This window comes from Myzus persicae, unplaced genomic scaffold (genome assembly GCF_001856785.1).
Source record: "Myzus persicae strain clone G006 unplaced genomic scaffold, MPER_G0061.0, whole genome shotgun sequence".
NCBI classification, from domain to species: Eukaryota; Metazoa; Arthropoda; class Insecta; order Hemiptera; family Aphididae; genus Myzus; species Myzus persicae.
The window spans coordinates 96,220-111,874 of record NW_019103832.1 but is presented as its reverse complement, the minus strand read 5'-3'; the positions used below and the strand labels follow the sequence as shown (position 1 = coordinate 111,874).

The 15,655-nt window shown below is 28.2% G+C and overlaps 3 protein-coding genes and 1 long non-coding RNA gene across 4 annotated transcripts; 2 read left to right on the top strand and 2 right to left on the bottom strand.

The window, feature by feature from the left end:
- The first annotated feature begins 237 nt into the window (after positions 1-237).
- LOC111035395 (replication factor C subunit 3) lies at positions 238-2,714 on the top strand. The gene is made up of 7 exons (XM_022316998.1): positions 238-661; positions 740-877; positions 942-1,107; positions 1,174-1,373; positions 1,973-2,091; positions 2,176-2,344; positions 2,410-2,714. The coding sequence occupies exons 1-7, from the start codon at positions 575-577 to the stop codon at positions 2,596-2,598; spliced, it is 1,068 nt and encodes a 355-aa protein (XP_022172690.1). The 5' UTR covers positions 238-574; the 3' UTR covers positions 2,599-2,714.
- Positions 2,715-3,015: 301 nt separating this feature from the next.
- On the bottom strand, positions 3,016-4,539 carry LOC111035397. Its single transcript, XM_022317001.1, has one exon. The coding sequence runs from the start codon at positions 3,715-3,717 to the stop codon at positions 3,304-3,306; it is 414 nt and encodes a 137-aa protein (XP_022172693.1). The 5' UTR covers positions 3,718-4,539; the 3' UTR covers positions 3,016-3,303.
- A 2,325-nt stretch (positions 4,540-6,864) lies between these two features.
- LOC111035371 (46 kDa FK506-binding nuclear protein) lies at positions 6,865-14,033 on the bottom strand. Its single transcript, XM_022316961.1, has 9 exons — positions 13,804-14,033; positions 13,494-13,589; positions 12,534-12,701; positions 12,368-12,469; positions 9,367-9,525; positions 8,766-9,055; positions 8,252-8,437; positions 8,010-8,188; positions 6,865-7,260 (listed from the first exon to the last, which is right to left on the bottom strand). The coding sequence occupies exons 1-9, from the start codon at positions 13,808-13,810 to the stop codon at positions 7,179-7,181; spliced, it is 1,269 nt and encodes a 422-aa protein (XP_022172653.1). The 5' UTR covers positions 13,811-14,033; the 3' UTR covers positions 6,865-7,178.
- Positions 9,062-9,472, top strand: LOC111035372. Its single transcript, XR_002604640.1, has 2 exons — positions 9,062-9,246; positions 9,328-9,472. It is a non-coding gene; the product is annotated as an uncharacterized LOC111035372 (long non-coding RNA).
- Positions 14,034-15,655: the final 1,622 nt, after the last annotated feature.

Here is a 15,655-nt window from a genome sequence, read left to right as displayed (position 1 = left end):
AAAAATGTCTTAAAGAGACAAGCTTAGACAATGTTGGCAACATTGTTATTATTTTACTTGCTTGTCTCCATGTTAATGAAATGAGTTAGCTTATGTTTATGACGTTCTTTTCGTCTGTATATAGTTAAAAGCATAAAATGTTTTCTTAATCGCATAGATCATATGAGTTATAATATTATCATAGAACAATATATATATTATGTATGATATTATACAACATAATATAATATTTTCATAGCAATAATTAAAAGTATTATATTTTTCACTAATATTTAATTAGGTTACACTGTAGTCTCTTTGGCAATTATTTTTTAGCTTTATCATATTTGAGTTTAGTTCCCGCCAAATGATTATTGTAAAAATTGATTATAATTTTATACTTGAGTGAATTAGTACACTAGTTAGTAGAAACTTTGAATTGTTCGATTGTCTCTTGAATCTTGATAGTTAAAAGTTATTAATCATTACTCATTGTCTTAGTGTAGTTGCTTACAGTCTACCATAGTTCTTTTCAACAATATTAATTATTGTTCGTTCTGTTTATTTAATTTTAAAATTTCTTGATTTAGTTAAAATGAGCCTGTGGGCAGATAAATATCGACCTAATTCGTTACAAAAGGTCGATTACCACCAGGATCAAGCTCAGCATTTAACAAACCTCGTTAGTACATTGATTTAGCAGTAGTTGTACTAAATTGTGTTGTTGTTTAATATTTTTTTTAAATACATAATTGTTTAGGTAAATCAAGGCGATTTTCCACATCTACTTTTTTACGGACCCAATGGTGCTGGAAAAAAGACTCGTATTTTAGCATTATTACGACAACTGTATGGCCCTGGTGTTGAAAGATTACGCACTGAACACATGAACTTCATGGTATAAAACCAATATAAATCTATGTCATCCATTTATTTAATAATTTCTTTATTGTTTTTAATAGACTCCTTCAAATAAAAAATTTGAGATAATGACTGTGGCTAGCAATTATCATATAGAAGTAAATGCTAGTGATGCTGGTATGTATGACCGCATTGTAGTTATGGAGCTCATAAAAACTGTTGCACAAACTCATCAATTAGATTCAACTAAGCAACGGCACTTTAAAGGTAATATATCCCAAGTTAACATTTATTAATCATTAGCTTTTTTTTTATTTTATATTTATGTTACAGTAATTTTATTAACTGAAGTGGACAGGCTTACTAAAGAAGCCCAACAAGCTTTGCGACGAACAATGGAAAAATATATGGCTACTTGTCGTATTATTTTGTGTGCTAATTCCATTGGTCAAGTGATTCCAGCCATCCGTAGTAGATGTTTAGCTGTGCGTGTTCCAGCTCCTACTCATGAAGATATTTGTAAAATTTTAAAAGTAAACCAGATTTTTCAATAACTAAAATAAGTAAAAAAAAATGTACTCTAGTACATTAACATATTTCAACTGTCAAAAACCATGGGGAATAAAAACAAAGTGAGAAATGCTCCCATTTGATTTTAAAAAGCAGATCAGTTGGCTGATTTTACTCTTAGATCTTCAATTGTTATTGGTGAAAAAAGGATGCCTATTTTTATAATTGTCGAAAAAAATATAATATTGTGTTCTGTAAAATTATTTATTGTTGCAACAATAATTAATAGTTGAAATACCTAAACATATGGGAGTATGTATAATATAATGCTTTTGAAGAAGATGTGTAAAAGATCATATTAATATATTATACATTATTATGTATTTAGTAATAGTATAGTGGAATTAACTATGAATTATAATTTTCATTGTTTTCCTAGCGACCCATAATTATATTTAAATATAATATGTTGTTTACAGATAAATCTTATTCGTGTTTTCCTTTGTTACAGAATTTGATCTGTATAATTAATTTTTGTCTAAAATAAAATTAACATTAAACATTTTATGCATAATATGAACCAATGTGTTTTAAATCACTAATTATCTTGCATTTTTCATAGACAATTTGCAAAAAAGAAGGATTAACATTACCAGATGAGTTGGCTTTAATTATCTCTCAGAGTTGTGAACGAAACTTAAGGCGAGCAATACTAATGTTAGAAGCTAGTAAAGTAAAACAGTTAGTATTTACATGTTTATTTGATGTTATTTTTTAAATAATTATTAGAAATATTTGTAATTCAATTTATTTTTGTAATGATAGGTATCCTTTTGATGTGAAGCAAAGTGTTGTTGTACCAGATTGGCAACTTTATATTGGTGATACTGCCAAACAAATATTAAGCCAGCAAACTCCTGGAAAATTGCTCGAAGTTCGATCCATGCTTTATGAATTGATAGTTCACGGCATTCCAACAAATGTGATTTTTAAAGTACGTAAAATTAAATTATATTATTAATCATACAGACATAATTTCTATGAATATATAATTTTCAGTTTTTACTCAAAGAGTTGGTGAAAAACTGTGACATTTCATTGAAACACGATATTGTTGAAATTGCATCGTTTTATGAACATAGTTTATTGAAAGGTAATAAAACCATGTTTCATTTGGAGGCATTTGTTGCCAAATTTATGTTACTTTATTCAAAGTTCATGGAAGAGTCATTAAATGGTATATTTTAATTTGTATTTTGTATGTTTTGGCTAGATTTCTACTGGCCTTAAATTAATTGTAAAAAGAACATTGTACACTTAATCACTATTTAATTCTTATAATACAAAGATTGAATATTTTTTAATTATGATTACTCTCTTAATAGCTTCTTAATTTTCCAAGAGTCTTAGCAGTAAATCATTAACCATCTCCCCATTGCTTGGACTATTTTACTCCAATGTTATACGCTTTTAGCCCTGTCAAACTTCAGTTCATCGGTCTTTTCTGAACTGGTTGATATCAAGTAGCTAATTACCATGTAAATTATTTACATTTTACTTTTGTCATATTCCACTTCCATTTTTAATACATTTAATGAAAATTATATGTATTTATTCAAATTACTAGTAAAATATAAATATTGGAAACAAATGAATTTAAACTAATGCCAAAGTACACAAATATTTTATTGACGAACGGTCATAAAAAAAGTATGATTCAGGTTTCAGTAAACTAGGTATCCAGTTAGTTTTATGTAATATAAAAGAACACATTATAGCATTCACATACAATTCTGAGTACAAATTGATATACCAACAACTGGTAATAATTATGTCAAAAAACGATTATTGTTTTATATTTTTAATAATTATATTAAAAATTACATCTAACAGTTTTCACTGTATATTAATAATAATATGATAATTATCAAACCAATTTACCAAACACGAGTTTCAGTTCAAGTAATAGCCAGTAAGATGTATACTACATGTTTGTTGGCAAGAAAACACAACACTTGATCCAGAATCTAATTGTACATCTATATTTGATTGATATTTATTACCTTCGTGTAAGTGACATATTATCACCTCTTGATTGTTTGTGGATGATTTTATTTTTAAAGTGAACTTAAATCGGTTGTTAAGCACAAATTGAGGTGTTTCATATTCAAATGTCCAGTCCATTGGCCGTCGAATAAATGCTCCATAATCAATGTCTATAATGGCCATTGTGAGACGCAATGTCTTTTTCACTATTATAGTTTTATTTATACCACATTTTGGACATAAAGTCTCTGTATGTTGTCGAAACATATTCACACATGAATTTACATCGTTTGGTGTCAAAATTAATGAAAAAAAAGTCATATTTATTTATACTTCAGAATAATTTGCTAACTAAGTGTGTGTGACTGAAAAAAATATTAAATTGTCATTAACATTCTCTGGTTATATACAATATAATTTTTAAATCTTATCTGAAATACGCTATTTTTTAGGTTAAACCTTCAAACTATTTTAATATAATCATGGGTCAAGCAAATTGTGTACATATTATTTCCATAATATAAATACATGAAACTAGATAAATAAATGGCCTATGCTAGTTCACATAATGATAATTTCAACAGTTTGTGGTTTAAAAAAAAAGATTAATATAATCAAAGAACTATTTTGTTTACTGTTTTTATTTAAAAGGAAAATAATTTGATACAGCAATAAAGTATTAACTAATTACAACAACAAATTAATAATATAATAATAAAGTACTATTTATTAATGTATTATTAAATACATTGATTTTGAATTGTTGGTATAAACGAGATTTGATACTGGACAGATGACCAAAAAATTGAACTAACCCACTATATAAAATAGATAACACATAATAAAAATAATACAACTTTTTATTTTACTTTAAACTTCGAGGTCTAAAACAGATTAATTGAAAAAAAAAATTTTTGTAGAATGATTTACTTCAAGAAGACTGGTGTAGATGATAAATATGTGTAAAACGTGCCAACATTGTATTAAATTTTTCTAATTATTTGCATTTTCCACCAGATATCATGTTCTGTATTGGTACAATAGTTATTTATTTTTAAATGTTGCATAAATACATAAACAGTTTTGGAACATTCACTAAAAAACTGAATTCATGCACGTCCGTGTTTTTTTTTTTCAAATTTTCATTCTTGTTCATTGAAAAAATGAATGCGTTCATCACTAGTTTGTTCATTAAAATTTTTTTTATAGGAATTATAATAAGAAAATTAATCAATATATTTTAAACTTATATTTAATAAATGGTAAGTAAATTGAGTTTTAAAAATCGCTCAAATTCAATAAAATATAAACGTCATTGAAAAAATGAAAAATTTGAAAAAAAACAAGTGACGTTTGCACGTTCACATTTTGTTCAGTCAACGACGTTCTTTCCAAACACTACATAAATTTGACTCATTCCAACAAATTAACAAAATTATGTTCTTGTGCACTTAAGGTTTTCCATTTAAGCTATTCCAAAATTTCTAATAATTCAATTTCATACAAAATAATAAAAGTAAAATCTATATTTCAAATCAATTATTCATCTTTAATTATTGCCTCAATTTGAAGTATAATTTTAAACCATTGTACTTATTCGTAGTGTTGGGTAGTAACATAACACAAATTACAAATAAATGTTGCAGCAATGCTGTAGTAGTTTCTTTATATTTTACTTAAATTAACTTAATTATAACCTCAATAATTAATACTTACAAATTGTGTTCATGTATAACATTAAGTCAAATGTGCATTATCGATGTCATACTCATATCTAATACCTATTTGCGTTTAAGAGGACGTGATACCTGCATGTGTTGTCTCTGTCTTACAAGTGTGTAACATAGCAAATTTTACGCTCAGCAGAACACGTGTAGCTCCGTTATTGTATTTTAAGACGTATAAAAAAATTACAATTTTAAAATACTCATCATTCGTGTTAAAATTAAAGTAAAAAGCCTATGAGGTTGCCTGGATAATAATCTTACCTTTAGATTTTATAAGAGGCCAATTCAATTTAATTTTTAAATTAACGGAGCTACACGTGTTCTGCCGAGTGTACAATTTGCTATATTACGCACTTGTAAGACGGAGACAACACATCCTCTTAACATTATACTCATTAGTCATTATGGACTGATGTTGTAATTCATTTTTTAGAACGGTAACATTGTTTGTAACGCCTTACTTTCCAACGTTCTATTAATATGTATGCATTTTTGAATCTAGCTTAATATTATTAGCATTTAGAAGTTAACTATTCATCACTACCTATGATATCAAGAGTAAAATTCTATATTATGTTAATCTTTTTACTTGCCTCAGCATATTTTTTTCCAAAAATTCTCAGAACTTCAAATCAGAATATTTAATTCTTTTTAAAATATTGTAGAATTTTTTTTAGACTTTACTTAAAATAAATTTGAGTCATATCAAGTTTAACTATTAATGCAAAACTTCTTTTAGTTTGTGATAAAAACTAAGATGGACTGAGCCCAGCATAATATGCATAATATATTTTACTCGTTAATGATGGTAGATATAAGAAAACTCACATGCTCATGATAATCTACCAATTTTGTTAGCATAAACATTCAAGTGAACTCAGTGATGTGACACAATATCAAACTAATTATACAAGGCATCTCATTCATCTTAAAGTAAGTTATACCTGTGTCAGATTTTCACAAGTTTAATTTTGTGTATAAATGGAACATATAAATTCCAAGCAACAAAAATATACATTTATTCCATCTTAGTTTCAGAGTAGAGCTAACCAAAATAATTAAATAAATGGTTCACCTTTCAAGGCACAGGGATAATAATATCTAAAAACTGTGGTGCAATTATTTAACACTTTCACTTCCGCTGCCGATCATGGATCAGTGTTAATAGTAGAGCCCTTCTGGCCACCGCCGATCCGTGATCGTCACAGTGCATATGGAAAATACACCCCTACAATTAATCGGCCACAGAGGCACTGTTTTATTATTTATCCGGCCATTCAGAAAACAGAACATTTTTGTCAGTCGGTTTTAGGTTTCCCGTGTTTTTTCGAATACTTTTATTGCCCCGAGTATGTTATCCGTAGACACGCAATGTGTGGCACCAGATTAGAAATATACATGTGACAGTGAACGTGTTAAGCAGCATAGACCTATAAATATTTAAATATCATATTTGTATGGAATAATAAAAGTTATTTATTTAGTATGTTTCTCCAATAAAAATAAAACATTATTAGCCCTTAGCACTTTAATCATATGATAGATTTTAACATCAATATATACTATCAACAATTTGTCAACACTTAAGAGAATTAAATGTACATAATTTTATTCAATACTAACATCCACAAAAATTATGTAATTTATTATGTGTATTATGAACTAAGTGATAATTTTGCTCAGAAAAAATAAGTTGGATCATAAATAAGGTATTTAAATAAAAATGATTTGACTTCAATACTTCTAAAATTATGAATTAATTATTTATTAAAAGTCATTCTTATACAATTGGTAAATTATTGCTATATAGTTTAGAACAGAAATTCTTTCTACAATTAACAAAAATTGTTAGCAATTTAAAGTATTATGAAGTATAATAAACAATTGTATACTTATATTGTTTCAAATGTAGTTACTGTAGTTATTTTTACTTTTGTTTTATTTAACAAAAACGGAATACTGATATATTGTTTGTGGCCTTTGTAGAAAAATGAATGGTAAATAACAAAAAATTCATAGGAATATCAGTCGGAATAAAAAACATATTGGATAAACTTAATTAACATGTTTTAGTTCTACATCAAAAACTAAAGTACTATTGGGTGGAATTTCAGGTGGACTGCCTTTAGCACCATATCTGAAAATAAAAACAAAATTTTTTTTAACATACACATATTAAATTTAATAGAATTTATTCTTTAATATTTATATTACACTAATGAGTAACTCAGTTTAGGACACCAAAAGAAGAACATCGCTTAACTAATTGAAAATTATGCAACATCAATTAAAAATTTTACAATGGAAAAAAATTGTTATGTTAAAATTATAATTTAACAAAACGATTCATTTTTATATATTTAACCAGATTTAAAATATTAAGAGGACGTGATACCCGCATGTGTTGTCTGTCTTACAAGTGCGTAACATAGCAAATTGCACGCTCAGCTGAACACGTGTAGCTCCGTTAGTTTAAAAATTAGTGTGAATTGACCTCTTATAAAATCTAACTTGTAAGACAGATACAACACATGCAGGTATCACGTCCTCTTAACAGTTATTTAATATTTTACTACTAGATGATGGCAAGTGTCACCTGGTATCATAAAAATATTTCTGAATAATGTTACTAATTATCCATAGATGTAGACAGCCTTTTAGGCTAGGAATGTCTTATTATATTAATAATAATAAAAAAAAATGCTCCTCTCATAATATTGAGATGGTGTCTTAAGTCCACATCATAATTATAATATATGGTGTAAGAATAGCACCTGATCTTTCATAATTTGTAAGGTACAATAAAATTTTTTTCTTTTACTCTTCGGTTATGAAAGGTCATGTTAAATAACTTAAATAAAATTAGTATCAGAAAATATTACTTACGCCATATTTGGTGGACATATAACTTTTCTTTTGCCTCCAACTTTCATGCCAGCAATACCAATATCCCAACCTTTAATTACCTCACCACGTTGTAATCCAAAGGTGAAGCCAGGTCCTTTTTGCATTGAATCAAACACTTTACCAGTTGATTTCAGACGACCAATATAATATACTTTAACCTATAAATTATAAAACAAATTTGTAAGTATAAAATCCAAATACTAAAATTGATTAATATGTACATTTTTTCCTGGTTTTGCTGTAGCACCATCACCAACTTTGAGATCATGAATGATAACTCCACCGTTTAACTTCTGTTGTTGATTTTGCTTATCTTTGGGTAATGGAGTGTCTGGTTTAGTCTTTAATGCACTAAGTGGGGTCTTAGGTTCCTTGTTTTTCTTTTTTTTACTACTTTCCGTTGAACCCTAAAATGTAAGAAAAAAACAGTAATAAGATTAATGTGAATAATCTTCTTGGAAAGTTCAGATTGCTCTAAAATATGCTAGATATAACTTTTGGGAGTCGCCTAATATCTATTTAATTTTTGAGCAATCATTTTTCTAGTATGGTGGTTCATTATGGGGATGTACTCTGCACAAATTAATGTTTAATCTACTACCTTTAATATATTGATTTTAATTGAAAAAACAAAATTGTATCATGCTCATTTAATTTACTCAGTCGTGAAGTTAGAAATATTTTTCTAGTTTACGAACAAGGATTTATATAATATTATACATCAAATAAACTTACATTTATCAAAGATTGATTGGCGTCAGGTGTCTTGGGCATTGGAGTCTTTTGACCTTTTGGTGTTTTTTCTAAGCCTTTAGGGGTTTTCTGTTCTTTTTTAGGAGACTTCTGTTCATTTCCATTCAATTGTTTTTTAGGAGTTTTTTGTTGTTCTTTTTTGTTTTTAGTCAATACTGGTGCATCTTCAGCATCACTATCTTCTTCGTCGTCATCATCGTCATCATCATCTTCTTCATCGTCGTCGTCATCATCGTCATCTTCGTCATCATCATCATCAAGCAAATCGCTTACTAAACACAATCATAATTATAAGTATAAAAACATTTAAAATTGTATTTTAAGGCAAAGAAGTTTAATACTATTGGAATACTATAAGAGCAGTGACAAAACCCTATGGAAATAAGAAAACCACAAAGATGGTTTAAATTTTATAAAATAAAGGATTAGGAAGATTTCTATTTTAGGATTGCACGTGGAAAATGTAAGAAATTAATAGATGGAATTTGTAATTATTTAAAATACAAAATTTTTATTGTTGAATAAATGGTATTATATTTTTCAGGTCAAAGAAATAATTAAAAACAACTTAACAAAAACTTACTTTTTAATCCTCCATCTTCATCGCTATCATCTTCAAAGTCCATAATTTCATCATCAGATTCACCATCATCATCACTATCTTCATCAGACTGATTATTCTCGTCCAATTTAATAGATTTATTTTTTTTTGGAATATTATCTTCTAATTTTCGCTTATTGCCTGTTAATTATTTTAAGATATCATGCAAGATGTTAATATTATTACATGGTTACAAACAATAGCAGCACTAGTTTCATTACTATGATGGATAATATGGACAATTATGCTACTTATAAACATACTTAATACCATCAAAATTGATAACTCGACTATATATTAAGGAGATTGGATATTTATGTAAAAATGTAGTGGGGGCTTTGGGTGGTTGGACTATATTTCAGAAAACTAATTGGAAATTTAGTAATTGTGAAGTAAATGAAGTAATTGATTGGGACATTTATTCTTTCAGTTATAAAAGTTGAGATATTTAAAATTAAACACGGTTTTTTTTTTAAACATTTATAAAAGTCAAGATATTATTATTAGGAGAAATCCCTCTTTTTCATGGTGTTTGATTAAAAATTATTACAATACTACAATTTGAGAGTAGCATACTAAATATTAAATTATGAGGTACAGTAAAAACTCAATTAACACCATCAACCTTTGTTATCCATCATTGGTCACCATAAAAAAAAGTTAATGTTGTCATTGTGATAATATATACATTATCAACTGTAAGCAAATAGTTTGCAATATCCAAATTAGTGATACACACAGAGTTGAAGAACAAATTGAAGTTTTTAAACATTACAATAAATATTTAAGTTAATCGTAAAATTTCTATTAACTGTCATAGTCCAAGGCCTGACAGTGACAAGTTTCTACTGTACCATTTACTGTACAGAAAATTTCATACTTAACGGGTACTAAAATAATTAATACAGGATAATTAAACACCAGTATTTATATATGACAATATATTATCAGAACTCGGACATTAATGACGATAAAATGTGCAATTAATAATGCTAAAATATATATAATTTACCTATTTTATTCATAAAAAAAGAGGTCATAATAATTTTAAAAAATAATATTATTATGAATAAGTATTTGAAATTACTTTATTACAAACAATGCAGCTATTAGTATGATAAAAAAAAATTTATTTGTTGATGATTAAGCACTTAAAGTATCAGGATTACACAGTAGAATAATTATTTTACCAATATATTCAAATTTGAAAGACCTCTGAAGACTTGACAATATGGTTTTTAAATAAACTATATAATCTCTCAGTTTTCAACAGATTTTACTCATTAATACAATTAACAATGATAATCAAAATATTCTAAAATAAGTCTGGGTATTAGTTCGGCCGTAGCGCTCAACATGTTCATACGGTTTTCTCTCCGTTATTGCCGTGGTTCGTTATAGTACACTCATTAAATATTATCATTGTCAATAATCGGTAGATATCATGGACTTACAAATGCTTAGTTTCATTAAGGTCGGCGATAAATTTGTCTTATTGAAGAATCAGGCTCAGAGTATGAGTCCCGTTTCTTCCCCACTTACTCCTACAAAAAATCAAAACGCAACCTGTCCAATTCGTCTTTGTCACCTACTTCTAGTGATAAAAAATCTAAAATATTCATCACACCAAACAGATAAGCCGTTCTCGACAGCGACGAAAACAATTCTACTACGCCATCTATTAGTTCCATAATTTCTCATGGTAACTCACAGATTCCTGATTAGGGCGATGATACTCCAGCATCACCAATTTACATCAAAGACAACTCTAATTACTCATCATTCAAAAACCTCTTAACAAAACTTATCGGTCTGACTGGATTCACATGCAAATCATCAACATCGTACCTTATTGTTCAGCCCTCGAGTATGTATAATTTCAACATAATTGTGAAACATTAAAAGGATACTGACGCCAAAATCCACACTTTCAAGCCCCGTCAATACCGCTCAGTCAGGTTTGTCATCAGAAATTTACATTTCTCTACCGCAGAAACCGATATTGTTTTAGCTCTATTTGAACTGGGACATTCTGTCGCACGAGTTCAAAACATATTAGATAAAAACAAACGCCCCCTACCTATTTTTTGTGGAAGTTTCCCAAGATGCTAATAATATGGATATCCTTAAAATCTCGTCTTTACTCAATACAAAAGTCATAATAGAAAAACTACACAAAAAGAATCGCGGTTCTCCGTAATGCCAATCATACGGCCACAGGCAAAATTATTGTTATCATGCCGCGCGCTGCATCAAATGCAGTGCAAATCATCACACTAATGAATATTCCAAAGATCGGAACAGTCCTGTAAAATGCGCCCTTTGCTCCTTGGATCACAAATCGAACTTCAAAGGATGCCAGACTTTCAAAAAATTTTTTAAAAAAATTCCTCAAAATGTTCCACTTACCAAGACTACGGATCACCACTCTCAACCAGAGTCCAAAACATATGCGGAAGCTATTCAAAATCAAGATATTTACACGGAAAATCCATCTGCCATCTTTTCCCAATTTATATCTAATTTAAATGCCTTAATCAGCCCACTAATGACTCTACTTTCATCTGTTTTAAATGCACTCGTTGCCAAAAATATTATCTAATATTTTTCTGTTTCTTTCAACCTCTCTCATTACTATTTATCTGTTGTTGTTATTAAACTATAAATATAATTTCTTTACTTATATAATTGGGTTTAAACTAACCATGATAATATGTTATGAAATACATTGCTTTAGTTATTTATTAATTACGTTGTATATTATGTCTGTTCAACCTACACCTGTATCAATACCTACTAGTTACTTGGGTGTAATTCTGATCGGGCAAAAAAAAATATGCGGTCATAAACGTCTGAGCTCTAATCTTTATATATTATAAAATAAATAAAAAACTTGACTTCACAGTTAAGTTCTATATAAAAATGAAACGATCTTCGGAGATCTTGAACAACAACTTCTACAGAATATTTATGTAAAAAGTACCTTTATCTTGAACTGGTTTTTTCTCAATTTGTGTTCCTTCATCTTCAGATTCGCTTTCTAACTCAGAATCAAATTCATCGTCTTCGTTTAGTTCTAAATAACCTATACATTTATAACAAAAATATTAATTTACATTTTTTAACCAATATTGTAAATCAATAAATACCAGTCATATGTATGTTGGCAGTAGCTGATGTAACAAACTTCAAATCTGTTCCTCGTGGGAAAATATGATCCAATCTGCATTGGAACAGTTTTGATGCTTTAGACAAGTGACAAAGGATTACACGTGGGTTATCATCAGTTTCAACATAGACAGTGTGTACATCATCAGCTGTATAAAAACACCAATATTAACGAATCAATTGTTAACAATGTTAATGTAGTGATAGGTAAATTATATATAAATCAAATTTTTTAACATGATACATTAAAACCAAAATGTTGTGGTTTGGCTTTATTTAGAAAATTACAACAGTTTTTAATACACCATCCTTGATTTAAAGTATTATCCATATGGTGGACACTTAACCCCCAATTGAATGGATAGTTTGATATTTATATTTGACATTAGCGAATATATTATTTACTATTATTGTGTGCATCTTTAAACCCAACCCAGACCAAGAAACATTTGACGTAGGCGAAGTTTCAAACATTGTTGTCAATAAATATCAGTTACTGCTTATGATGGGAAATCTGAAACTTTGTAGACCACAAATTTTTCTTTAGTTTGGGCTTCACAATTACACAAAAATAACTGTCAGAACAGGCATAACCACCTTTGCCAGGTAGTGTAAATTAGTTATCAATAGAACAGAAGGATTTTATAACTCGCCTAAGCATTATTAAACATACTTTAATTGCAAGATAAACAAAGTATGGCTAGTAAGTAAAAATGTAGAAGCTAAAACAAAAATGTACAATTACCATCAACGAAATAGAAAATTAAAAATCATGAGCGGGCCATAAATCATGCATAAATTAATAAAACCACAATTTTACAAACAAATAATATTAAGCTACAATTATTATTCAATAAATGACATTCTAACATGTAATTAAATATTTAATTTGATTTAATTTAGTTACACAATAGAAATATATGTATACGCTTGATACATACCTTTTTTAACGCTTTCTAAATCAAGTGTAGCCATAGAAAGATGGAATGTGTTCTCGACAACCGTGCTGTATTTTTTCCCGGGTTCCATTACTATGCCTGTAAACGCGAACATCGTTTTGTCAATATATATTTATGAATAACCAAGACGCATGTAGTTATGCTTTACAAATATTAATCTTGTCATGCAATTATTAAATAATACATAGGAATTGACTCAACTACGATGTATAATTAAATACAAACTATAATATACAAGATTCAACAGATACCCACGTGTTTATAAAAACACACTTCAGTACAATATACTTACTCCACATTTTGTCTGTAGTGTATTATGACCGCTTAAGAATAAAAAAAAGTGAAATGGCTAACAATTATAAAAATAAAAATTATTTGTAATACACGTGTTAGAATGGTAAAATTTCAATAGCTGAAGAGCACCCAGCAACGTGACTTCAACAGGATGAAGAAGCCGAAAATGAACGACGGTCGGCGTTTGACGTCTGTACCAAACACTAGAGCCGTGGAGCCGTCAAGCGAACAACAAATATGAACAAGGGTTACAATTACTGGGAGCCAACCGAACCGATAGGAATGCGAGGGACGGAAAGTACACAGTGATTCCACAGTATGACCATATAGAGGGAACATTATTGTTCAAATATTTTGGCGGGTTTTTTTAAATTCATGTTTATACGTCACAATCTATGCATTATTTTAATTACTCCGCAATTCTACCAATATTCAATGTTTTGATAAAAATAACCATTTATTTCGCAACATTACAATGAATTAATATCGTTAAAAATTATTGAACGAATCAGTGAGTATTAAAAACGTACAGAAATATTTGTTAAGATAGTAAAATAGTAAAACCATGACAAAATATTTAATAATATTTAATATTTTGTCATGAGTAAAACTATATTAGTAGACGCAGTTATCGTAATACTATGTTTTAGACCACGTAGGTTTTCCTCACCATTTTCAGAATTTGATCACCGAAAAAATGTTATTTCTTCATAAACTCTTTTTATGACCTTGGAAAATGTCAACTTTATCATATTTGCATTAATTTTCTTTTATTCCTATTTTACCTAAGTCCTAAATTCCAAATTTTTAAATATTGTACGCTACATATTTTTCTAATTCATAAAAATTATGTTCCATTTACACACTTTCAGGCTATTTTTTCAATTATCATCCTTTGACATCCTCACTAAGAATAATATTATAAAGTCATTTTAAATCAAAAGAAAATCGTATTTTCTGTTGATTTTTCATTTTCAAGGTCTTCAATTTTAGAATTTTCAAAAAAGAATAATGTGATATATATATATATTCAACTTTTTCAATTTTATATTAAACTCAATATTTTCTTTCACAATCATACAGTCTTTATGTTTGTTTTCTAATTGAAAAACAGTATTATTATTATTAAAATAGTTACAAATAAGAAACAATTTAACACTTATTATTAGCCAATTTTTAAAATCTATAATTTGCACTTTAGTAGTTTTTATTAGTTGCTGAGGATAATACTGAGGATAATACTATGTTAAATACCTTAAAAAGGTTAGTAACCAATTTTTGTATTATCCGATATTTAAAAAAATTTATTTATTTCATAAGTCAAAATAGTAGGTATGTTCAATGCATTATAATTATTGTATTTCCAATCCGTTGATACTGAATTGAGTCCATGCTACTTTTATATGTTTGAATTGAGTCTAGTTTATTTTCTTAATATCTTTGAATTGAGTCCGTATGGATCAAATATCATATTATTTCAACGAAAATGATGTAACCAATATTTCACGAAAGATTTGATGGCAAGAAAACCATGTGATGACGAGAAAATTTAGTTTTACATTTTAAATACTTAGTTTGACGATGACGTTGTACAGTTTCCCTTCAGCATGCAAGCATTAGTCGGAGCATCGGACCACTAATAGTTGTGACATTTTCATGCAAAATTAAATGCATTTTTTCACTCGGGATATCAAAATATTTTTCTTCTGTTAAATTTTCTGGGAATACAATTCTATGTATTGGTTCATAAAATTACGGAGCAAAGCATCGAAACCATGTAAAATTACGTTGGAAAAGAAAACATTTTTACGGGAACAAACAAACAAATTACAAATATATAAAAAAACAAA